Below are 26,991 nucleotides of genomic sequence, written 5' to 3'. Positions count from 1 at the left end.
GAGGCAGGCAGAGACAGAGAGAGAGGGAAGCAGGCTCCTGGCCGAGCAGAGAGCCCGATACGGGACTCGATCCCAGGACCCTGAGATCATGACCTGAGCCGAAGGCAGTGGCTTAACCCACTGAGCCACCCAGGTGCCCCCGTACTCCCGATTCTAAGAGGCAGACTGTGTGGCTACACAGAAAGTGGCAGGGAGCCCTCTCTGTTTCCCCTTCTCCATCACCGTGTAAATCTTCTCCAGCACAGAAGAGAGAACAAGTGTACTGATCCAGTGTGGTCTGGGTTCACCGCTGTTGCAACATATGGCCCACTTCTTTGGCTCTCCGTGCGGAATGCTTCTGTTTCTTATGGGACAATAGTATAGCACATGAAGTCGTTCATTCCTGAATTTGGGGAGGACTTCTGTCCTTGAGATAGTATGGAATTTTGAAGGAGACAAAAGTTTGTACTATGATTTACATTTAGTAAGTACTGGATTTGTCTGGGTAAAACTTGTTTTGAGTCTCACACTTTTAATCTCAGGTTAAAAATATTTTTTAATGATCCCAGCGTCCTGGGATCGAGTCCCACATCGGGCTCCTTGCTCATCAGGGAGCCTGCTTCTCCCTCTGCCTCTGCCTGCCATTCTGTCTGCCTGTGCTTGCTCTCTCTCCCTCTCTCTCTCTGACAAATAAATAAATAAAATCTTTAAAAAAAAATATTTTTTAAAAAAGTTATTCCTTGATTCTGTCATATTCTTTTTAAGTTATTTTTAAGTTATGAAGATTACTTATTTATTCTTCAGTGTTGAACATCTATAATTAAGTAATTAAGATGAGTTATTCATTTACTTAGTAAGTAATAACAACACATATGGTTACTCCCTTAGGCCCTGGTGTTTATCATCTGGCTATCTTGTGTGGGTAAAAAGCTGATTTTGGAACCACAAGATGTGAGAGCAACAGAACGCCCACTTCGGTAATTATGAATCTAGTCACTTCACTCTACTGCTGACACGTCCGGGGGAAGCCAGACACGTTACTAAATATAACATGTCATTCTGGAGGGCTTTAATAATCTGAATGGACCAAAAAAGCATAATTTATCGAATTACTTGCTATCAGGCTTCCAGCTCTGTCATCACAAAGTGATAATGAACCTCCTTTTTTTCTTATTCTAGAATTTCCTCCACAGTCTCCTGGGCTGTGTTTGTCACTAGTTTAAAGTGAAAACAGACCCCCCCCCCCCCGGCCCAATTTAAATATCAGCAAAGGTCTTCCAAGCCCAGGGCTCAGGAACTACTGTCAAGTTGTTTCCTGTCGTCCATCTCATTTTCTGATGTCTGCCATAATGCTAGATTTTTAGGAGATGTATAACAGAATACTGTTTTTATATTTATAGGAGACATGACAGAAGGCTGTTGAAATGCCCTGAGATTTTGGGGAGAAGGGCAACGTACTGCAAAGAACTCAGCAGGACAAAAGCCCAGCCCGTTCACTCACCCCAACAAGACAACTGCTCTGGCTTAGTTAGCACAGAATTAGCAATAACCTTCCTGGATTTGTTCTGGTTTTGCTATTGATCTTTATCTTACCAAAATGCTGATGACATTCCCCACACAACTGGGTAACTGATCTTGTATTGGTTTGCACTGTTCTTGAGACCCCCTATGGGAGTCAGTCTCAACATCCCAATGACAATGTATGAGTCCTGTGAGGGCACGTGGGTGGCTCAGTCGGTTAAGCAGTTGATTTCAGCTCAGGTCATGATCTAGAGGTCCTGGGATGGAGCCCCATGTCTGGCTCCCTGCTCAGCGGGGAGTCTGCTTCTCCCTCTGCCATGGCCTCTCCCACCACCCCACCCCCCATCGTGCTCTCTCAAATAAGTAAATAAAATCTTAAAAAAAAAAAGTCCTACAGACTGCAGACTGTGGATCTATCAACAATTGTCACCATAACAACACAGTGGGAGGCTTTAAGAAGCAAAAAATGCTACCAGTTGACAATGATTTAAAAAGATTTGTTCAATTGCTTAGGCTTCCCTCTCTGTAAGTATAATCTTCAAGTTGTTTGGAGGGAATTGCAGGGAATTGTTTCCAATATAAGAGCAGAAGTCGGGGAGCGGAATGGGCTATCTTCATCCCCTGAAGCTCCACAATGAGGAATGGCAGAAACCGCAGCTGCGAAACTGACACTCAGCTTGAAGAGAGCATCTGGGCACTGGAAGGCATACCTGTGCTGGCCGGGACTGTCCCTTGCCCACCTGCGGCCATGGCCACAGCCCTTCCTTTCTGACTGCCAGGGCTTCAGTGCTGATGGTGGGAGAGGCGGCTGAGTCAGGGGTCCATTTGAGAATTTTGCTCCGAATCAACAACCTGCATCCATCCCTCAGCTTAGGCAGCCTCCGGGGGTGAATGTATCACTTGCCTTGTTCCTACAATGCTGCTTTTAGAACGAAGAGATGAGGACATGTCTACTAACTACAAAGCCCTGAGGAGGGCAAGGACCGTGGGGACAGTGGCCAGGAGGCACGGCTTTGGATGAGGGATCCTCAGGCCTGGCTGCTGGTCCCTCAACAGCTTGCCTCGCCCATGAAGATGCATCTGATTGCCTGCCTGGCGGCCAGCTTCCTCAGGAAGCGACCGAGGTGCGCCAGTCCGTAAATTCCTTGGCCACGTCTTCCAGGAAGCCTCTAGGCGATGGTTTTCCCAGCTCTGCAAAGTCTATCACTGGGTGGGGGCATCTCTCCTCTTCCTTTGAGTTAAGCTGCCTGCATTAGTTTCCTGGGACTGCCATGACAAATTACCATAAAAATGGGGGCTTAAAATGAAAATCTGGTTTCCTACAGTTCTAGAAGCCAAATCTGGTTTCTTAGAGTCCTAAAGTCAGCAAGATAAAATCAAGTTGCTAGTGGGGCTACGCTCCCCCAGCCCCCAGGCTCTACAGAAGATCTGTTCTTTGCCTCTTTCAGTTTGTGGGGGTGCCGGTGGTCCTCGGCCAGGGGGACCATCCTGTCAGTGTCTAAGGCTAGTGTCTTCAAATCTATCTGTTCTCTCTTCTTATCACCGTGTGTGTGTGTGTGTGTGTGTGTGTGTGTGTGTGTGAAATTTCCCTCTGCCTCTTTCTTCTAAGGACCCTTGCAATGACATTTGGGGCCAAGTGGATAATTGCTGATAATATCCCCATTTCAAGACCCTTTAATTTAACACCTGTGAAGACCCTTCTTTGGAATGAGGTCACATTTGCAGGCTGCGGGGACCAAGAGGGAGACGTCCTTCCAGCCTGTCCCATGACCGCACTGAGGGTCAGCTTCAAGTCCACAGAGCTCAGCGGCTATCATGTAAGAATTCCTTCATCAAGGCTCCTCTTCCGTGTCCATGGGCTTCCCCCTCAGCTCAGCTCCTCCCCAAGAGTCCTTCAACCTCTGGACTCTTGCCCCAACCTCCTTCTCCCTCTCGCACCGGTACCCCTTACTATAAAGTTACCTCCAACTAGAAATTCTTACAGCTGGAGTGTGGACACAGCTAAGATAATCCCACTTATGGAAGGTGAATTCTGAAAAGAGTGAGGCCAAGTTTTCAGCCACAGGGGAATAAGAAAATGTCAGCAACAGATTGGTGTCTGTTCTAAAACCAGAGCTGGTATCAGAATCTTCTTTGACAGTGTCGCTTTTTCGTACATAGCCCACATCCCTGGAGCTCTACCTTGGCCTCAGCAGGTTAGTGTCTGCATCGAGAACTTCCCACCACACCTGGCACAGAGTTTGCTTTGCTTCAGACACAGCCTGGATGGGGGAGAGGGGGTATGGGGTATGTAACGGAGATGACGGGCTTAGAGCCGAACAGCCCTGGGTTCGAGCCTCTGCTGTCTACTAGTTGCATGGTCCTGAGTGAGGTAAAGAAAATTTCTTTCTCCGTGAAACTGACATAATAATAATTATTTTTCTGAGTAGTTGAGAACAATAAAGAGAAGATATAAGGTATCTCTAAAACATCGTCATAAGTGAAGGCGGTGCTGAAAAACCCCACTGTTTCCACAGCGCCTTGGTGGCCCAGTCGGTACGCGTCTGACTCTCAATTTGGGCTCAGGTCACGATCTCAGGGTCATGAGATAGAGCCTTGCATTGGGCTCTGGGCTGGGCCGGGAGCCTGCTTAAGATTCTCTCTCTCCTTCTCCCTCTTTCTGCCCCTCTACTGCTCTCTCTTTAAAAGAAACAAAACCCAAAAACCCACTGTTTTTTTCTACTCTACTTTCACATTACTTCTGTTTCAACTAATATGTGGGTTTTGCACACCAAGCACTTCTGACCCTCACTGACTGGGGTTAGTGCAGACCAGGCAGGTCAAGGGCTCAGCCTCATGACACTGCCTTCATCCCCCGCTCTTCACGTCCAGGAGGTCACCTGTGACCTGTGCTTCTCACCAGCTGGCTACGAATCAGGGGTTCCCACAATCCCTGCCAAGGGCTTGATAATTTGCTAGAGTGGCTCACGGAACTCAAGAAAACCTTTTACTTACTAGAAAACTGGTTTATTATAAAAGGATACAACTCAGGACCAGCCAGATGGAAGAGACGCAAAGGGCAGGGTCCAAGGGGAAAATTGGCAGAGCTTCTAGACCCTCTTGGGGGCATAGTACCCCCCCCCCCACCAGCACTCCCATGTATCTGGCCAGCAGGATGCTGTCCATTCCCCTCCAGTTAGGGCTTGTTTATGTTTTCGGTTTTTTTTTTAATGGAGGCTTTACTGCACAGGCATGTTGGATGAAATCATTGGCCATTAGTGATTAACTCAACCTCCAGCCCCTGGCCATCCCCGGAGGTGGGGGGGCGGGGATCTGCCAAGTTCAAACCCTCTAGTCACAGGTTCCCCAGGTGGCCAGCTCTCTCACCCTGAGGCTGTGGGGGGGGTGGGCGGGGAGGGCAGCCACCTGGGCACTTGGTTTGCACATAACAAGACACAGCACTTGGGCAGTTCCAAAGGTTTTAAGAGCTCTGTGAGGAACCAGGGACGGAGATGGAATATCCAGCCTTCACCGACTCACAGTGTCTCAGCACTCAGTAAATGGTAATGGTTACATGCTTATAATCACCACTGTGCCCCTCGTGGGAAATAACAGAAGCCTAATAAATATTTGCTGGCAACAGTCAGGCTGAGGGAGAGTATGTAATACGATAAAAATGAGAATCGGAAAGCCAGGGACAAAATTAGAGTCTGGAAAGAAACAGCTGTGGTTTTAAGAGGGTATCTGAGGGTATCTAAGAGGGTTTTGAAAAGGGAGGCGAGGATCCCAGGCATGTGCGTCCCAGGAGCGCAAGAGGAATTTACTGGTAGAGGGTCGTTAACCTTGAGGGAGACGGAGTATGAGGCAGCATGCGAGCCCCACAGAGCAGCGGGCTAGCCACCTTCCAGGATCCCGGATCTAGAACCAATATGGCGCAGGGAACGCACAGCTCTAGAATGCTGGGTCTCCACCAAGGGTGCTTCTGTCCTCTACAAGACACTGGGCAATGTCGGAATCTATCACTGGTGGTGACAACCCGGAGGAAGGCGGGGGTAGTTGTTACTAACATCTAAGCAGATACAGGCCAGGGGTGCAGCTGAACGTCCTCCCATGCACAGGACAGCCCTCCAACCAAGACTTACCAGCTCCGGATGTCCACAGCGCTGACGCCGGGAAAGCCTGCCCAGGAAGGCCACTCTTGCAGGCTGCCTTCCGTGCAGATGGGCATGTGATCTGACAGGGGACGCTATCGCGGCCCCACATGGTGCTCTTGGGAAAGCTACACTGTTAGCTCAAGAACTTTTGGGGGAACCCACATAGTATTCTCTTCAACAATGCTCTGAGACAGTCTTAACCAAATAAGCAGACACAGAGCACACCAGCTTTATAAGGAATCTTGCTCAATGGGGAGAAGACGTTCTCACACACAGCTTGCCTAGGGCTCCAACAGCAAAGCCACAGGAACCTGAAGAGTTTTCCTATACTTATTCTAAGCACAGAGCCTCACAAGCCTTTACTATTAAATCAGATATCATGCTTTGTTTTTTGGGTTTTGTTTTTATTTTAGAGACAGGGAAAGCACAAGCGGGGCGGGACAGATGGAGAAAGAGAATCTTAAGCAAGCTCCATACCCACTGCAGAGCTGAACTTGGGGCTCGATCTCACGACTCTGAGATCATGACCTGAGCCAGGTGCTCAACAAAAGGAGCCACCCAGATGCCCCAATCAGACATCATTCTAGGCAGACACACAGAGTCCTAATTCTTCTCAGTGCTTACCTGGGTGGACAATCCTTTTCATAGCACTTCTTCTGTCTCCCATTGGGCTGGGTTTCTGGGTCACAAAATGTAGCTTTCACCATCCCGTGGCCCTTCTTTACGCAATGGGCAGTCTGGCGGCGAACACCTGGGGGTCGGGCAGAAGGGTTCACACATATTAAATCCTGAGCCCACATGCTTAGGGTCAAGCGAAGTCCTGTGGTCATGTCAAGTGATCATGCTTATGGCTGATGGGAAAGCTGTCTGTAAGGTGTCTGGTTTTTAAAGTGTGCATGCGGAATGAGCTCTCTAACCCACCCACATGGCAGCTGGCTGTGGGTGGAAGAGGTTGTGCTTGAGAACGACTATAGATAATATAGGTAGAGTGATACATAATCTAATATATAGATTATAACCTAGCTGTGGAGAACAAGACAAGTGCATATATGCCAAATAAAAAACAAAGTGAGATTTAAATAACGAAAGCAGATATTATCACCAGGTGTTAGAACACGATTGTTCCTAGTATAATAAAGGAACAGAGATGGTAAGGAGCTTTTTTTGGAGAGATGGGCAACCTTTCAACTACTCAGTCTTTCTCAACTGATAGACTGTGTTATGCTTCTTTCATTATATAAATAAAAAGCTGTCAACAGGGGGACATGACATATAAAAGGAACTCTCATGGCACACGGAAGGAGTCTCTGGAAAGACAAGAGCACCTGTAGAGACATTTAGACAATGTGAGCAGAATGTAGGCTGACGTGGTTGAAGCCAGAGACACTGGTGTGTACCCACCATGGTAGAGCAGAGAAGAGAGAGACTTAGATACTTAGGAATTACATGAAAACTTTGGGTAGTTTGGCAAATTCTTAAAGTCAAAACCTAAAATGAAAATGTCAGGTGACTCTCAGAGGTTGGAAACGTCATCCCAAAAGGCTTGTTTCTTCCCATGAGTAGCAGAGATAAGTGCCTTGTTCAATGTTCCTGACTCCAGAAGTAGCAGGAGGTCGCAATTTATTACATAAAATCCCTCTTGCTATGTTAACAGTATCCCATGGGACAGTGTGCTGGACCAGCAGCGAGCTGAACAGATGGACTGGCCAGGCAGATTATCGTCACATGCAGAGGGCAAAGTTAATCGTGGTGTGTCAGTTTCTCCTTGGAATTAATGGTGTATATCACTATATATTACTTGTAATTTATCTGATAAATACTACATATTTATGTATATGATAAACTATATAAACCTCATTCCACAGCATATGCTTAAATCCATCTCAATAAACATCTCTATTATTTTTATGACGTCCTAAATATTAAAAAAATCTTGCAGGTACTGTTAGAGATCAATATCTTCACCGGGTTGACCCTACCTGACAATTATAGCAGATGAAGCCAGATGGACTCGTACTGAAATGAATGCTATTTTTAAATCGTCAAGGAAGTATCAGACTCTGATTTTCTGAAGAAGTGAGAGCTGTCTTCTCAGCATCACTGTATGGTCACACATCAGTGTCAGAGTGGAATGTGTGTCCCTATTTGTGATTCTCATGCTTTTTTTTTTTTAAGATTTTATTTATTTATTTGACAGAGTGTGAGACCGTATAAGCAGGGGGAGATGCAGAGGGAGAGGGAGAAGCTGACTTCCCACTGAGCAGGGAGCCTGATGCAGGGCTCCATCCCAGGACCCTGGGATCATGACCTGAGCCAAAGGCAGAGGCTTAACCAACTGAGCCACCCAGGTGCCCTGTGATTCTCATGCTTTTCAGGGATATGCGCACCTATCTCAAATGTACATGGTTATTTTGAGCTTTCATGATATTGAGGAAAGGTGGTCATTATACCATTACAAAAATGTGCATAACTGCAAAACAGTGGAACATATAAATAACTGTGTATTTGCAAAATGGGACATTTTGCAGCTATTCAAGCGAATGTACTAGAGCCACTTTGATTAGTGTGGATTTAATCTCAAAAGCACAGTACTGAGTAAAACCAGCAAGACGATGACTGATATATAGAGTATGATACTATTTATAGAAAGTGTAAATGCCTGAGAAACAATATTTTTTAATGTATATGGCTATTCACGCGTATAATAAAAGTATTTAACAACATGCATGGAAATAATATGTGCTGGTTTCATGACCCTAGTTAGCACCGGGGGAAGAGGAAAGGGAGTAGAGTCAGGGAAGTTGGTCTTCACGTATATATGTGCAATTTCTTTTCTTTAAACAGGAAAATTGAAATAAGCATGAGTAATGGTAAGAGCCAAGAAAGCTGAGTGGCTGGTATGCAGGAGTTTGTTGTTACGACTCCATTTTCCCAGGACATTCGTCACGCTTCTCAGTGACAAAGTGTAAAGCTAAAATAATACAATAACAATACAAACAAAACAAAACAAAGTGATTGCTACTACCCGTTTGTAACTCTTTTGCTAGGGGAATCAATATGGTAGTAAGTTTCTTCATATTACCATAATATTTACACTCTTTGAACCTAGACATTTCAATGACAGATTAACACTGTTTACAGGGAATTGGCTAAAGACATTTTGCTTCGTCTTGCCAGGGAAATATAAAAATGATCCATAACAATGATAGCTGTGAAGACCAAGTAGTGCTAGGAAAGGTTACCCACGTCATGACGTTCAGTGAAGGCGGGTGTGTACATATGTAAATACATCCACGTGCACACAACTAGAAACGTCCATGACTAGAAAAAAGGATACTGAAAGGCAACAAAGCAAAGCACAAATAGGCATGTGTCAAGGGGGTGAATTTTTCTACTTTTAATTTTCCAGTAAAGTATTTAACTTACTTTAAAGACGTAGAAAGTTTTCATTCAAAGAAAATAAAACTTCATTGACTGATTTAGTGTTTCACGCGGTCTTCATCTCTATATTTAGCGATGTGTGTCCCTGGGGAATGTTAGCCTTTCGCCCTCTGTGTCTGATAGCATGAGAGTAGAAATGCTGTCTTTCTTCTCCATCACAGTAAAAGAGCTCACCGTCACTCAAACGGGCAGTGGGACCCAGACTGGGGTGAGCGCGTGGACACTGACGGCTCCCTGATAGTTTACATTAAGGTTTACCAACCAGGATGACATTCGTCCAAGCAGGCCAAGGGTCTGGCTGTGTCAACACTAAATGCCTGATTCACACCTGGTCAGGACATCAGGACATTTCATTTCCTAGCTAAGAGCAGTCTGCTTTCTGGTGACCGCACACATCAGCCATTTGTGTTGTATTCCTATGCTCTGAAATGCTGCGTGTAGTGCAAAGAATTCATCACATGGAACATAAAGGGGGGATGTTCTCCTGTTTGTGGAGGGACCCCTGCCCAATCTGGACTGGCTCAGTTTTCAAACCTCCTTGGTGTCCCGGCACAAATGATTTAAGCCTACATCTAACCCTATACTTTACGGAAAGAAGAGATAAATGGGAATGAGCTCTGGAAAAAGCATTGGTGACTCCAGTCCTCACGCCCTCATTTTCCTTGCAACTGCTCCTCAGGGAACTAGTTTTCGCCAACTGATCTTCTGCTTAAATTCCTTGAGCTCCTGGGCTAGCCCAGCCCCCCCCCCCCCCATGCAGTGGGGTGGGACATCTGGAAAGAAATGCTCACAGCAGCCCTGGGGTAACACCACCAACACAAACCCCACCAGTGACACCAACCCCACGGCCGGCTGCTGCCACACATCCCACCTTGGGCCCTAATGGATCTCCAGAGGTTTCGGATTTTTGAAACATCACACGTTTTGAAATGAACACAATCCCCCAGATTTCTGGAGGCAAACCCTTGGTTTCTGTACTGAAGGAGGCAGAGAAAGAAGCTGGTGATACAAACGTTGTTTATTAGGTTGATGGTGGTGACTCAGTGTCTGTTGCTGGACCTCTTTCCAGGACTGCTTCCTGGGGCAGGGAGAGAGCAGGGGGATGACGGGTGCAGAGACACAGGATGTGAGTGAGAAGCCCATGGGGGAGTAGATTGGGTTCTTCTGAACTATTCACTCCTTCATTTTCACTGCCTTGGCTCCATTGCTGACTCGGGCCCAACTTTCTAGGCAGTAGTGACAGACTCGAGTCGGGAAGTTCCAGAACAGACTTGGACACAATCCAAAAGGAGAGACCAAGGCAGAGGCCTTCTCACCTGGTACTACAATTAAAGCCCCTCAAATGAGTAAAGAGCCCCACATACCTGACAGGCCTGGACCCTTCCCTCCCAGGCCTCAGAGAATTGCATCTAGCCTGCAGCAGAGAGAGCTGCACAGATGTCCCTGCGCTTGTCCACAGTTCCTGCCTTCTCTCTGCAGTTGCTGTAGCCAGAGGACTAAGGCCAACCAACAAAAGATGAACAGAAATCATCTGTGTCACCACCAGGCCAAAGCCCCTAATAAGAGCCAGTCTGGGACATCTGGGTGGCTCAGTTGGTTAAACATCCACCTTCGGCCCAGGTCATGATCCTGGGGTCCTGGGATCGAGTCCCACATCGGGCTCCCTGCTCAGTGGGGAGCCTGCTTCTCCCTCTCCCTCTGCCCCTCCCCCTGCTCATGCTCCCTCTCTCTCTTTCTCTCTCAAATAGATAAATACAATCTTAAAAAAAAAAAAAAAAAAAGCCAGTCTGCCTCTTCCAATTCTTTCTTCTCCTGCGGGGCACACTGGCAGCCACTCCTTTCAGATGTCTTAGCTCCGAGATGAAGCTGGGCCACCCAACCTGCACCAGACTTAGAATGGGTTAGAAATAAATCCACATTGTGTTGAATTCCTGAGATTTTGATTTCTTTGTTCCGGCAGCAGAAATCAGTCCATCCTGGGCTCCTGGGTGGCTCAGTTGGTTAAGCATCTGACTCTTGATTCCGCTCAGGTTGTGATCTCAGGGTGGTGAGATCAAGCCCCACCTTGTCTGTGCTCAGTGGGGATCCTGCTTAAGATTCTCTCTCTCCCTCTCCCTCTGCCTGCCCCCCCATAAATAAATAAATATTTAAAAAAAAAAACAAAAACAAAAAGAACTTATTCCATCCTGACATACTTAACAGCAAGGAATCTCTCCAATGCTTAATTTTATAAGAAAGCTACTCTCCTTATAGATACAAATACTTGGTAAACTGGAAGCAGAAAAAAGAGCAGTGGATGGGAGTCAGGAGAGCTTCTTACGGTTCAGGTTTGGCCATGTTTATAGGTCGCCTCTGGGTGGGGTGTTTGACTTTTGCAGAAATCAGGTCCTCGTCCAGGCTTTTCAATCTTTCTGTTTTGCTTTTTAGAACATACGTAATCCTGTGTTGTATATTTGAAAGTTGCTAAGACAGCAGATCTTAAACGTCCTCACCACACACAAAAAAGGTAACTATGTGCGATGGTGGGCGTGGGACATTATCATGATAAACATTTCATAATATACACGTGTACCAAATCGCCCAGTGGTAAACCTTAAACTTACACAGTATCAGTGTTGCTTACAGCTCAATAAAGCTGAAAACAAGAGAAAACAAGACACACAACACTTTTTTCAAACAGAACCTTCCATGAAGGACGGTATAAAGGGAAAACTGCCTCTGTCCTTAGACCATGACCAGCGTATTTGTTCCCACAGAGGCCCCTGGGCCATGTTTGTGGAAGCCTACAGACCTCTGGGCACCCCTGGATGGCCCTTTGTGAAGAGGACAAGGACTTCCAGACGCAGCAGCTTTCACCTACCTGTCCCACATGTCACACTGCACTCAGTCCAATGGCCATACCGCCAGAAGTACACCAGTTTCCCCACATCATTGTCAAGGCCATCTTTCCGGATTGTGTACTCATACTTGATGCCGGGATTAGTCACCTGGAACAGAAGCTGAAAGGCAAAGCGGGGGGGGGGTGACATTCCTGTCATGACTTGATACTACAAAACGCAGGTTAGTGACAACACCACAGAATGCCCATCCTCTTAAAGTAGTGACGAAGGCATGCATTGGAGCAAATGCCAATACATGAACATATCACCACCTCCCCCTCCACACCCATCGACACATCTCTCTGTATCTATATCTATCTATGTCCATGTCTACATCTACCTATACCTCATCTCCACTTGATTATTTCTTGGCTGAATTCCCAGGGAGGTCTACTCTTAAGGAAACTGCTCGAGGGAATGGGGTGGCGTCTTTTCCAACAACAGACTGGTGGGTCAACTTGCACCCTCGTGAACTTACTAAATTGGTGATTACAGGTAAGTTACTTAATCTCTTTGTGCCTTAGTTTCCCCATTAACAAAGTGAGGATGATAACAGCATGACTGAAAGGGGTGTTGTGAGAGTTGAGTAAGTAAATAAATGTACAGTGATTCGCTATGAATAGAATAGTGCCCGTCAGGGAGCTAGCATTCTATAAACACTGACGCTCAGCATTGTTGTTGCTGTTGTCTTATGATGCTCTTCTCCAGCTTTCAGGCTGGTTAGTTCCTTTAAAGCATATAGTTCTGGGGTAAAAATGGTCATGGGCTTTAGCCAAGTCATACCACACTTGGGGTCTTCCCTCACTTCCCTCTCCCATAGGCAATCAACTTATCACATGTTTATTTATTTCTTTTTAAAGCTTTTATTTATTTACTTATTTTAGAGAGAGAAAGAAATGAGCAAGCATGTGAGCCAGGCAAGGAGCAGAAGGAGAGGGAAAGAATCCCAGGCAGACTCCACGCTAAGCACAGAACCCGATGTGGGACCCATCTCACGTCTCTGAGATCACAACCTGAGCAGAAGCCAAGGGTCAAACACTCAACTGACTGAGCCACGCAGGTGCCCCTTACCACACGTCTAAAATGGCTTCATCTTAAACTTACAGGTGATGGATTGGATGCTCCTTGGGATCAGGATTCCTGTATAGAAATCTTCACCACGCCTGTGGGTAAGATGTCTGGTTTCTAGACATTTATAACTCATAGCTGTCAAGCCTTCATCTCTGGCTTTTGTGAGTGCTCTGATCTCTGCCTCTGGAATCACGTCTCTCTTACTTCTGAATATGGTTAGATATGACTCTCTCTTGGACCACTGGTCATCCCCAACCCGCCTTATCTCTCCTGCTATGATGATTTCACTCTTTGTCTACAGCTCCTTGCCAACATGAAAGATGAATCACCCATGTCTTTAAGGTGCACATATTACCTTATGACCCCATTCTCCTCTAAGAGCTTCACAAAATCAAACCTCCTGCCTACAAACAACCACATGATAACATATGAAAAAACCATGTCAGTCCAACACCACTGCCGGAAAGCTACCTGGAAACTCATGCCAGATGGACATCAACTGACAGCACCTTTTTTACAACTGAGAAACAATCACCCTCCAATAAACAGCCTATTTCAATCATACTGGAAGCCAAACTCCAAACTCCCAACTGATGACTTTCGGGGCCCCAGCACTTCATTTTCAGGGTTTTAGCAATTTCTAGGCAATAAAGGATTAACAGCACAAAGTAATGTCTTGCTTTCCTCCCTGCTCCTTGTTAAAGGAAGTTTTATAAGTTCTTAATTAGTGTCTTATAGCAAACACCTTGGAAAAGAAAGACCCTAAGTAATATACCTATGAGCAGTTCCCTTTGCTTCCACATTACCTGGATCCACACCGACTCATTGGTAGGACCCGTGGCCATCAGCTTCTCTAGGTCTCCTTTCCTGTCGTATTGGAACGTGGTCCCCGCCAGCTTGTAGTTTCCATTCCACTGGATAATGAACCCTCCATTGAGGTAATATTTTTGGGGGTCTTCACTCCTGATGGCCAAAAAGTTTCCAGCTCCCTCAAGTTCCATTACCCGTATGTCCCTTGCTCCTTTTGGAATCAGTCCGATGTCAACATAACCTAAGGAGAAAAGACACAGTAATGAAAGCGGCACACTGGCTTAGCTGAACACTACTATTTCTGACCCATCGTTCATCTCCATTGTTGAGCACTTGCATTCCTCCTGGGTGGTCACTGGAATGTGCAGATGCACTAGACATGGGGAATTTTAAAGAGGTTGGCTGGGAGCCGAATTCCCAGGAGCTCTGTGACTCGGTGTACACACGGTTTTGGGAGAAGAGGTGAAATAAAGGCAGACCTGACTCTAAAGGGTTTGTGGTTGATCCAGCATTGACTTTTCTGTGATTTTAAGTTGATAGTTCAAAAATATACAAGCCTAACTAGCTTCCCATTAGCATTTCTACTTCCCCATTTGTTGCGGCTATCAGATGAATCTTCTTGAACCCTGTATTGGCTATGCCCTTCTGCTCATGCATTCCCCACTGCCTGCAAATTAAAGACAGACTCTTAGAAATAATCTAATCATAGCTTAAATTCATTAAGAGAATCCCTGAGGGAATCTTGGATCATCTGCCACCTGGTGCTCTTGAATATAGCTACTGATGAGAAACTCCGCTCTGACCACAGCTTTTTGTATTGCTGGACAATTCTATTCATTAAACGGTTTTTTTTTTCTTATTTTTTATGTTTTGCTGAAATATGAACTTACATTCTACTTTCCTGACAAAGCACACAGGGTATCCATTTAAAGATGATAATCAAATCGAGCTATTGTCCTACCCTCATTTACTGGATGTCACGGCAGGAGACATACTGGGGACAAAAGGAAAGAATGCTCTCTTCCCTTTGGCAGACTCTGTGCTAAGCACTTCAGGCATTTATCCTATTTGTGCTTCTTAAGAACCATCACCTCATCAGTGCGATGGAATGGAAAAAAACACGGACTTTGGGGATGGCATGCGAACGTGCCAGGGCAAGGGGGTCAGAACATGTGAGCCCCAGTTTCTGCATCACCTTCAGTGAGCTCTATGGTGTTCACTGACTTATTTAACTTCTTTGAATGTCCTCTGCACCATGAAGGGGCTCCAGTGAGATGTCTAACATCCCTCACAACTCCTATATTCAATTGTTTTTCTTTTCTAAGTGGAACATTCTTTGTTCTTTTAACCTTTCCATACAAATGTTGGCTTTAAGACCCTGATCATCCTGGTCATTTTGCACTGGAGACACACTAGGTTTTTCAGCCACAAGCAAACCTTCATCTCTTGTCACCTGAAAGTGACTTGACTGTTTCCTCTCCCTCAGACACTACAGTAACGGGGGGTGCTGGGAGCTCAGATCCTAAGGCTGGCCGGCAGGTATGATTGGCTCAGAAGTCAGGCGCCACATCCTCTGCTCTGTTTCTCAAACTGGCAGCTCCCATCCAGCAAGACCAAAATGCAGGTCTCGCAGTATTTGATTAAATTCCATGTGGCCCTCGCAATACTTGCCTGAGATGGCTGATTAAAACTACAAGTTTTTAAAATAATTTTATTTATTTTTTTGAGAGAGAGAGAGAGAGAGAGAGAGAGAGAATGTGAGCAGGGAGGGGCAGAGGGAGAGGGAGAAAGAATCTGAAGCAGATTCTGAGCTGAGCGTGGAGCCCAATGCAAGACTCAATCTCACAACCCTGAGATCATAACCTGAGTTGAAACCAAGAGTCGGATGCTCAACAAACTGTGCCACCCAAGTGCCCTAAAACTACAAATTTATTGAGCTCAGGGAAACTATTTGCACATGTCAGGAGGCTAATCCAATTTTCTGAAATGCTTTGGAGTGTTGTGACCTGCAACTGCTTTCTGACTTGGGATGTCCCCTGCCTTCTCATAGCAGAACTCATGTAAGAAGATCGACTGGCATTACCTTTGTTTACAAACAGCAAAACAACTCCCCTCCCCCCCAAAAAACAATGAGAACTAAATGGAAAAAAATCCAAAAGACTTTTGTTTTTTATCTTTCACTTAAGAGAGAAAATCCAAAATGAGAAATGTTTATCGTGGCAGATTCTCCCAAATTCGAAGTGGAGGTACATCAGATTAGGTTAAAGATTTCAGTGAATCTAAGTGTTGCTTCTGAACAGTTTACAGACGGAAAATGTAAACTGAGGCAGATTTAGCCGTGACCAAAAGTAATGCACATTTGTAATATGTATTTATAATAGAATATCTAGGGGGAAGCAAAAAGATAAAATTATAGCAATTTGGAGTTAAAAAGAACCATGATGTACCACCAGACTCCTTTGTACATAATAAAAAACCCCACACTTGAGAAGAGTATAAGATGAAAAATAAAAATTTCAATTTTCCTTCCTTCCTAGTCCTATGTTCCAAAGACAATTACAGTTAATAGTTTATTGGATTCTCTTCTAAAATTTTTGCTTGTGTACATAAGGCACATATACACATAATTTTTTAAACCAGTGGGATTGTGTTACATGAACTATTCCAAGGTACTGCTTTTTGGATTTAATATACCTTACATATCTTTCCATATTTTTGGAGCATTTTAACAACTGCAAAAATAACATAAACCCATTTATTTAACCAATCTGCTATTAATGGGCATTTAATTGGAAACAAATGGCCACAAAGATTTTGCTTACTAAATGAGAAAACTGAGTTCCCAAGAGAGGAAGGTATCTACGCTACATCACATACCTAGGTGGAAAGTACATATACATATATCTAAGGTTTGCTAACCAATTCTTAAAATAGCGTTTTTAATAAAAAATGTGGTTGGTAGAAAGAGATTTTAAAAATCCCCCTGAGTATCTTACCCTCAAAGGTCTTCTTTATAGAAATGAGACTCCTATTAAAAAGTAAGGGTAGAGGGGCGCCTGGGTGGCTCAGTGGGTTGAGGCCTCTGCCTTCAGCTCAGGTCATGATCCTAGGGTCCTGGGATCGAGCTCCACTCCAGGCTCTCTGCAGAGAGCCTGCTTCCCTCTTTCTCTGCCTGCCTCTCTGCCTACTTGTGATCTCTGTCTGTCAAATAAATAAATAAAATCTTTAAAAAAAAAAAAAAAAGTAAGGGTAGAAAGATGGGATACCTGGGTGGCTCATTGGGTTAAGACTCTGCCTTTGGCTCAGTTCATGGGCTCAGGGTCCTGGGGTCGAGCCCCACATCAGGCTCTCTGCTCAATGGTGAGCCTGCTTCCTCCTCTCTCTCTGCCTGCCTCTCTGCCTACTTGTGATCTCTCTCTCTCTCTTTCAAATAAATGAATAAAATCTTAAAAAGATAAAAGTAAGGGTAGAAAGTTACTGAGACATTTATTCTGTGTCAAAAGAACGCTTTTCAGGGTTAGTAAGATTATATCCAATATGTTAAGAATGGTGAATTTTTCATTCAGAAAATCACTTCTTTCCCACCTTCCCTAGGAAACATTAGTCATTTGCACCAGCACAGGGGCAATACTGGGAAAACTGGGGCAAGTATGAAAATGTTAATCTTGACCTCAAAGAAGGAGTCTGGGCCCATGGAGACTCATGTGGAGAAAACATCCCATCACTGAGCCCCTTGAGTTGAAAGAATACTCAGGGCCTCCGGGGCCTGGGTAGAAGATTGGGCTCGCTTCAGAATTATTGTAAGAGCTGGAATAGTTTATTGGGGCTAAAGTGCATCCTATCCAGCTGTCCTTTCTAATTCACAAAAAAGAATTTGCCCAATAGCATATTTGGTTTCCAGTCACTTCTAATAAAAATGTGTTCACAAAGAGGTCATACTATTTACCCCAGACATCTTTTTAAAGCTCATCTTTTTAAAAAAGATTGATGCTGTCAGATCACAGTGAACAAAACAATCCTCACTGCAGGGCCAAATCTCATGGTTTAATGTGAGGAGGCTCCTGGAAAGGCCCATCTCTCCCCTGATGCTTGTCTTGACAGCAAAGACACGTCAATATCAAGTTCAGGTACGACACTACATTTGACCCCCTCTCAAATCAGAGTGAGGAAGAACTACATACACATAAATGTGCCCAGTAGATCTTTTCAGAAGTCCAAGGGCCTTGTCCTAGATTGCGAGTTTTAGCTTCAATTATTTCAAAAAGCAAGTTGTAGGGGCACCGAAACCTTGGCACACACAATGAGCAACCACAACCCACCTGCTAGAGGCTGGAGGAAAGGAAACCTAGGAGAGGGAACAGATGTTGACAGGGGCTTCCTGACCCTAGATGCTTCTGGGACAAAGGATGGCAGCCCTGAGGTCTCTTGATAGGAAAACTGTCCAGTAGAGTGCCTATGCCTCCCCTTCCCTTCCTGTTCCTTCCAGCCTAGGCTTTCCTAGAAAACCTGATCTAAGACAGTTTCCACGTGAGGTGATATTCTGGTTTCAAGGAAGCCACATCCCCTCTTCTTGTGATGCATTACCTTCTACCTCAGACTTCTTCTGAAATGTTTTCTTATGAGATTCTCATCCAGTCTCTGTGGACTCATCTCCTAGCCCTCGGCTTCCCTGTCCCAGGCAGTTGTGTATGTTGTTGGCAAACCAGTCATCTATGACACTGACCTCCTCGTGTCATTCACCCATCTTAAAATCACAGAGTGGGCCTTATTCTCTCTTAAGCCAACAGCAAACTTGAAACTGTTGTCAATTCCTAACTCTAGGTGAACCAAATCCAGCCAAGAAGATCAGCAGCAGAGACTAGGAAGTTACAGTTGGAAGAACAAAGGACGTAAACACACAGGCTTGGGAAGTGGGTGGGTATCTGGGTGGTCAGGTTCGAGCAGAATCCTAGGCAGTTGCTTTTCTCACACATTCCAGGAATCTCCTAAAGATGTGGATACTGGCAGCAGCACATTCTGCTTATGGTTGAATAAAGGGTGTAGGAATCGAGGCTGGCAGTTTGGGCTGTGAGTTAAGTGATATAATCACCTGTATCAGGGTTCCAGGGCACTCAGAGAATGGGAGCCCTTGTTCCCAGCAACAGAGGAAAGTAGCCAGTATGAGCAAGACCAGGACCTGGTTTAGTGATCACTGGGTCTAGCATTAGTCAAGTCTGGAAACACCAAGCAAGGCCAGAGGAGTCCAGAGTAGTAGTTTTAAGAAGTTGGTGAATTAGTTCAAGAGGCTAAAAACTGTCAGGTTTTAACATTTAAGACCAAGAGAGGTGAGTCATACAGAATCAAGAAAATTAGGCAATGGCGGGGGAGGGAACAAGGCTGAGGAAATGGACAACAATGGGTCAGTGTTCTAGGCCAAAAAGTGGGCTACAAGAGTTTGGGATGAAGGTCAAGGTATGGGTAACAAGCCCAGGGTGACCTTAAAAGAACACAGCTTAATGCTCTACCAACTTCCTTCTGAACAAGGCTCCTCATTTAAATTCTGCCTAAGGGTCACATGGCAGAATGGGGCCCAGGCCTGTTACCTTACCTGGTTGGAGTAAGGCAGGGAAGGCAGTGGAGGGAGTCCTTGTCTTATTTGTCATTCTATCCTCCATGCCAAGCACACAATAAGTACTCCATGTTTCTCAAATAATAGAGTGAATGGCTAAATGAATAAGTGATGATATCTGTAAGTAGTTCACTGTATTCTGGCCTAAGTTCTTTAATTCCAGACACTTCTCCTCATGGTAACCACGGCACTATCCCAAGATGGCAATTCTTTTTTCTTTCTCCAAGAGAGGAAATGGAAGCTATCCTGGAGAGTCTGCAAGAAAGTGGGCCTTATGTTCCCCACGTGTGACACTAACTTAAAGGGACGATGCTGTCATGTGGTGCCCTGCACTGAGTCTACTGAATGAGGTCCTCTTCACAGGGTAGACAGGGACTGAGTAGTTGGGATAGCCCAAGGAGGCCATGGATAAAGACAGCTCTGGGAGACTCTGCCCATCCTCAACTTTTAGATATCAACAAACAAACGATCAGCCTTAGGGCTAAGGATAGGAGGAAGATACAAAATATAAGACAGGGTTGAAAGGGGCCTCAGAAATGGAGGTCCAAAGGGGTGACTTCCCCATGGCCATTGGTAATCTGGATCAACACCTGGTCTCTTGTCTCCCAGACTATTTTAATTCCACATCATTCATCATCCTCTCTGTTTCTTAGGAGCACTCACAAAAAACCAAAACAGCAACAACAACATAGGGCCAAGAAAAAAGGTCTTGGCTAGTATTTCATACTTCCATCATCAAAGGCAGGAGCAGTCAGAGAGGAGGAGAAGCTGGGTCTGACCACTACATGCATCTCTAATGCAGACTTACCACCTATACTATTGTCTTCAACCCCTCTGTTAAAAGAAACTACAAGCCCAAGTCAACGGAAGGAAGGAGAACCCAAGCAGACACATGCAAGGTTTAAAAGAGTTTGATTCTTCTAGGTGACTGACTACATGACTACATGTTCCCATTATTTCCTAGTCACAGAGATGATCATGCCTCGAGTACTAATTGTATCTGTTGCCCAAGTTCATTGTTTTTCTGGTGTTGTCTGATGGTTGCCAACTTCCGGGCTTTCTCTCAAGGTCATGGCCATGATAACAAGGCTCTGGAGATCTGACGCGTAAGTACGGGGATAACAAAGCCATCTCTAACCAAGCCCCCATGTAACTGACCGCAAAATCATACTTGCTCTGGAAGAATCCTCCATCAGGGCTTACCACATGTCACAGATTCCCGAAGGCAAATGCGGTGCCCTGACCAGGGAGACAAAGTGACAGTGTGAGCCCCCCAAGCCAATCACTACCACCCACCAAAGAAACCATGGTTCTTCTTTTTTATTTTTATTTTTTTTTAAAGAAACCACAGTTCTGGGTGGAGACACAAGGAAAAAAGAATACTTCAGAATATGTGTAAGAAGGGGAAAACTAAGCTTTATGTCTTTGGGCTACAATCAGCAAGTGACCAAAACCCAGTATTACAACATTGGGTTTACAATAATTACGATTATAATATTGTACCAGTTCATGTTAAAAAAGTAAAAAAACAAACAAACAAACAAACAAAAAAAAAACAACCCCGGAACTACAATACTACAATAGTAGGACAACACAGAGGAAAAAATATCCAATATCCCATCAACATAGGTGTCACACAATTAATGATTGGTCTCCTTTATTGTCATAGGGATATGGAAGCAACCATCAGAAAACCTTTTTCCATTTGACTTTATATGAGCGCTTACTGAATACCTCCTACAGATAGAAATCATGTTCGCTGACTTGGGGTGGGGCAGGGTGGTGACAAAACCTAAAAGACAATTCAGCCCTCGGTTTATAAGTGCACCAGAGAGAAAGAACACAATGTAAGAAGGAAGGCCACGTGTAAATACACACAGAAAACAACTAACTATGCCTTGGGTGTCTTCAGAAAGAGGATGTTAAGTCCCCTCTTTTGACTTTGGCCTTTGGGTTAATCAATCTGCCCAGAGCCATCTCACTCCATTTCCTGGAGTTTTGCATTACTTCTGGGTTTCATTCTCACCATGGAGTGGTGGCAGTCAGGGACTTTGTTTTTTAAGGTTTTTTGTTTTTTGGGGTTTGGGGTTTTTTTGTTTGTTTGTTTTTGTTTTTCTTCTTCAGCCAGGGTCTATGTAATGTACCTGGCTTAATCAGGCATGCAGCAAAGGTGGGATCTGCCCAGTGGGTGAAAGGAACACAGATGCTCCTGCTGGGGGTTAATAGAGTCCAGAGTGAGATCTGGCTGGATTTCCTCACAGTGCTGGAGGCAGCATGGCTAGAGAGGCTTGAGGCTCTCTTAGGACACACAGGGTCTGAAGTTGACAGCCCTCCCTGGGTACCAAGGGCCATCAGAAGCTCTCTAGGAAGCAAATGGGAGAAGGAGAACTGAAAACCAAAGGCACAAGGGAGCCCAGTGCTGGGCATGTGGACAGAAGTACAAGGTCTCTAGGGCAGTGGTGGGGGTGGAAGGGTGGCTCAAGATGCTTCTGGGCTTTTCCCTCCCAAGAAACCAGAGTAGAGTCAAGAATCCAGAACTAAAGCCCAGTTTCCTAAAGGCTTAGTTAATTAAAAGGTTAAGTGATGAAGATTCAAGAATGAAAAATACTTTTCAAAGGAGTTACCATAATGTTAGGAGCATAGGGTATCTGAGGTCAGAGATGAACCCCCCCTCCCCCATTAACAAATACTACAGAGATCAAATGTAGAAATGTGATTTTAAGGATGACTTTATAATCCAAGTAAATGAGGTCACATTTAAATAACAAAATATTTACATATCAACTTTATAAATAAGATGGGATAAATATTAGCTATCATAGGATGCTTGAGGAAACACTGGGTTATCATTCACATTCTAGGTAAGTAACACAAAGGGATACGTTTCATGCATACTAAGCCATCGAATAGATAGACATAAAATACAATCCTTCAGTGATAATTAAGCATTTCACTTTACAGTTTAACCTTATCAATTCAATAGTCAAAGATCAAAAAATAGGGGCAAAATTAAACAAATTCAGGTCATCCACTGTGATGTGTCCCAGGGACCAACAGGGCACCTAATCAATGAACACGATACTCGAGGACATACTTAGTAGCTTTGTCCTGGGTTGCAAGCATGACTAAAAGAGAGGCACTGCTTTGTTGGGACCGAGGAAAAGGGTGGCCCACTGTATCTGGGAGTTCCCATCACTCCCGCCCTGGATAACACTCCAGTGTAGACGAGGCTCGTCTCCTTGGGCCCTATCTGGGGAGTGCACAGTGGACTCCCTACTCCCAGCACCTGCATTTCTTTGGAATACGGAGAATTAACAACCTAACTGCCCCTCCCCGAAGCAGCCTCAAGCAGAGACCGGAGGGAGCTGGCATATCTGGTCTCAGCTCCTTCACCCCTTGGGTGGGAAAATTCCAATGTATGATGTCTACACTGGCTCCTGTATGATGGTCACCGGCTTCATGATGCACCCTTCCTTGGCTCTCCTCCTTCCCCATTTCACTTTTTGGATGTCCTACTGGTGTTTTCCAGGATCCCCCAACCCGCAAATAAGCTCCTGGTTCCTGAATTCTTGTTTTAGGGTATTTCTCGGGGAGCCTAAACTGTGATACTCTGAGTTATCTTCATCATCTCTGGGCCTCACTTGTCTTCCTTCCAAGACCCGTCTGGCTACCAATCACTGCTGATGCCAAGGGACCAGCAGTTTTACCTGAAGACAAATATGCAGGGGTCACAGTAGATTCGGGGTGGGGAGTTATTTGTTCCCGAGGATTATTAGTAGCCCAGAGTTGCACAAAGAAGAAACCTTGCAGAAGGTCATCATGGGAAAGGAACAGCAGAGCATGGGTCAGGAGGGGACATCAGGTGGCAGTCGCCAGCTGGGGCACAATAGGGAGGGAGGGGTTGGGACGCCCTTACTGGGAGAGATGGGGAAGTAGAATGAGCCCAAGCCCCCTTGCCTTGCCTCACCTTTGTCCCCGAAGGGGCACCCTGAGCCTTCTGCCTTGAAGCCCACCACCAGGTTCTCTGCCCTCTTCCTTAGACCCCACCCTCTGTTGGTGCCCTTTGGGGCCAGCTTTTGATCTCTGTGTCCCCCAGTTCGAGGTCCATGCCTATGCCACTGGCTTTCAGTCCTGGATGACACTCATTCCCTTTCCCAGGGACAGCCCCGGTGCAGTGGGAGACTTTCTGTAAGTGCCGAGAGATCAGCCCCATCCCTAAAACTGTCCAGGAGCCCTTATCCCCTTGTCGCGAAGGGTACATCCCTGCGGAGTTCTTCAAAAGTTACAATCTCCTTTAAAACACAACCATCCATCTTGCCCTCCATTCTCAGCCCCCTGCCACACCGAATATTTGTTTGTTACCAGATCCTTCTTTCTGTTTAAACATCTTCTTTACAGTCTGGCAGGCAGAGCCGTCCCCGAGGCACACACCGCAGCGATCCTCTGTGGCGTTGGAGCCGATTTCATAGTCACAGCCGACCATCTGTGGGGAAGAGAGGCTGCAGGTGACTGACACGGAGGGGACACCACACCTCCCTTCTCCTTTTCCCCTTTGCTCTTGATGAGATCTGGGCTGGGGACAGATACAGAGACAAATGGTTCCTGTCCCTGGGGGCAGCCAGAGGAGGAAACACAGTGTCCACTGATAGTAAAGGAACCACCCCACCTGTTTATAAGGGAAAGACGGACACACTGAGTGGGTTCCCAGTTTCTCCTGAGTCCCAGGCAGAACTGATCACAGTTCCAAACAGTTAACATGGAGAATGTCTTGGAATCAGAGTTGCTGGAACAGTAAATCCCCTTCTGATGTGCAAACCTCCTGTCCCTTCGTCTTCAGTGAGTTCCTGGGGATGATGCGAGTTCCTCTGCCTATAATACAGTGGTGGTTCAATCACTCTACGGGCCTCACTGGGGCGCTCTCTGCTTCCTGTCCGAGCACAGCCGGCGACCCGGCAGCCACCGAGGAGTGAGCTCAATGCTGAGACTCCTTCAGTCCCACAAGGGATGACATCTCTGACCTGCGGACCATCATCAGATGCTTTGGAGCCCCCTAAGACCCCTTGGCCTTTACATGTACCTGAACCCCAGCCACCGTGAGCTTTCTCCTAGGAGCCGAGACTGACTTCACCCTGCTCTGGACCTGATCCCCTCTCAGGGCTCTGCCCATCGGCCCTTCTCCGTCACCTTCTTTCCCTTGCCATGAGCTCTTCTCCTCAGCCAAATCTTTCCTGCCTGAAAATCCCCAGGCTGGAAAAGGGGGGCAGTTAAGCTGGGGGTGTTCAGTAGCATCAGATACCAAAAAATCATGACACATAGAAAGTCATGAAACATGCGAGCCTCTGCCGGAGGTCTTGGTTGCTTGCTCTCTGGCAACAGAGAGAGGGAACCTGGACCATATCCTACTAGTCAGACATCTCCTTGCGAAGAATTGTGCCTAGGCAGTTTTTTTTTTTTCCTCCTTCAAACATAATTCCCTTCCTTGTTTTATTTTTTATATTTCTAAGTTTGTGTTTTCATTCCAGGAGAATTTCAGGTGTACACCATAGTGACTGGACACCTCCACAGGGCAGCTGGTACCCATCACATTTCCTTTCTCGTTTTAGCGTCAATTCCAATCCGCTGAAAGGAAGAACAGTTTGAATTTTTAAATACACCCTCCCCTCACCAGCCGAACAGAGAATTAATGGCCAGTGACAGGAAATACCTCCATTCCTCAAACTAACTCTCTCTTCAGCTCCGAGGATTGTGCTACGTGACCCAGTTGGGAAAAAATAAAGTGCTAAGGGATCAAAAAATTACTCATGCTAATCACAAGAAAGAGGAACTGTCGGGATGTGTACTCAGTGGTCACGAGTAAAACGTCAGCTCTTCACATGTGCTGTGTTTTCAGCAGGCTGGAGCATATGCTAATGAGCTGATCTGTACAGATCGTAGCCCCAGAGACCTTCATTCCTTCACCGATTTGGGATGAGCCAGGATATCAACCCTGAGACACAGGAACATTAAAGTGTCTTTTCAAATCTCTACCAAAAGAGGATAGATACAAATGGGAAGAATAACATTAAGAAAGCCAGGAAAACAAACACGCTGGGCTCATCTCTCTTCTTCAGCAGCATCTGCCTGCATACTTGGGGATGGAGGTGGGGGCTGGGGGAGGGAGACCCCACAGAGAACGTTCCACAGTGTAGTCAAAGGGTTCTTGCAGAGACTGGAGACCCCACAGAGAATGTCCCATAGTGTAGTCAAGGGGTTCTTGTAGAGACTTCACTCCAACTGCTTCTCCCATCATGGGCCCCCAGCCCAAGCAACACTGAGTTCAGTGTCTACCACGAGACCTGGGAAGACATGAGCCAGTCATCCTTGCTGCACATAAAACATAAGGGCTCCCAGGGGAAAACGAATAGACGTCACTCAGCTTTTCGCATCCTATGCTCTGGCAGGAGGCCCATGACAGTATCGTCTTTCCACCTTCAGCAGAATCAGAGGTGGCTTTCCTGTTGCCACTGAATGTGGACAATGACTCCAGCCAGGATTTCCTCTGATGGGACCTCTCGTGTGCCCAACTGCCTCTCCAGTGAGTAACATCAAAGGAGAAATCCTTTAACTTTCCCATTATATAATTTCTTTCTTTAACGAACAGCTATATTGGGGCACCTCAGTTGGTTAAGTTGGTTAAGCATCTGCCTTTGGCCCAGGTCATGATCCCGGGGGTCCTGGGGTCAAACCCCAGGTCCAGCTCTCTGCTCCGCGAGGGAACCTGCTTCTCCTTCTCCCTCTGCCTCCTGCTCACCGTTTGTGCTCTCTCTCTCTGTGTCAAATAAATAAATAAAATCTTTAAAAAAGAATACCTAAGGAACTCCTGTGAGTCCCAGTTTCATCTTTAAAAAAAATAAATAAAAATTAAAATTAAAAAATAAAGAACAGCTTGATTGAGGCATAGCAGATATAGAAAATACGGTACCAATTTAATGTAAACAAGTTGATGAGTCTGGATTCACACAAGTAACTTTGAAACCAGGACTCTGGCCAAGGTTACAGGCATATCCCACCCCCCAAATGTTCCCTTGTGACTCTTTCTGTGTGTGTGTGCTAAGAACTTCGAACGGGGGATCTACACTCTCAAACAATGTCTAGGTGCACAATACAGCGTGTTAACCGTTGGCACCACAGCCATGGGGATGCACAGGCCTTTGTGTCTTGCCTGACTGAAACTTTGTACCCACTGAACAAAAACTCCCTGTGTTTCCCTCCCCTCAGCCCTTGGCAATCCCTGCTTTATTCTTAGCTTTTATGAGTCTGACTATTCTAGATTCTCAGGTAAATAGAATCCTGTGGAGTTCATTCTTCTGTGAGGGGCTTGTTCACTTAGCGTAACGTCCTCCAGGCTCAGCCCTATTGTCACAAATGGCAGGATTTCCCTTTTCTCAAAAGCTGGGATGGAACAAAATTCTGTAGTATGGATACAACACGGTACAGACAACATTTTCTTTGTCCTTTCATCTGCTGATGGACGTTTGGGTTGTTTTAATTTCTTGGCTGTTGCAAATAA

The 26,991-nt window shown here is 45.6% G+C and overlaps 1 protein-coding gene across 1 annotated transcript in view; it reads right to left on the bottom strand.

The window, feature by feature from the left end:
- Positions 1–26,991, bottom strand: part of LOC111141131 (A disintegrin and metalloproteinase with thrombospondin motifs 12-like) — a 291,198-nt gene that overhangs the window by 44,650 nt on the left and 219,557 nt on the right. Inside the window, exons 14-17 of the mRNA XM_022493477.1 lie at positions 23,805–23,925; positions 13,831–14,075; positions 11,935–12,073; positions 6,258–6,384 (exon numbers count right to left, since the gene is read on the bottom strand). Of these exons, the coding sequence (XP_022349185.1) occupies positions 6,258–6,384; positions 11,935–12,073; positions 13,831–14,075; positions 23,805–23,925 (632 nt within the window). The remainder of the gene's footprint in view (positions 1–6,257; positions 6,385–11,934; positions 12,074–13,830; positions 14,076–23,804; positions 23,926–26,991) is intronic.

The sequence above is a fragment of the Enhydra lutris genome, unplaced genomic scaffold, assembly GCF_002288905.1.
Source record: "Enhydra lutris kenyoni isolate GAN:26980312 unplaced genomic scaffold, ASM228890v2 scaffoldscaffold5, whole genome shotgun sequence".
NCBI classification, from domain to species: Eukaryota; Metazoa; Chordata; class Mammalia; order Carnivora; family Mustelidae; genus Enhydra; species Enhydra lutris.
Note: the sequence above shows the minus strand (reverse complement) of the source record. Positions and strands in the feature narration are given on the sequence as shown.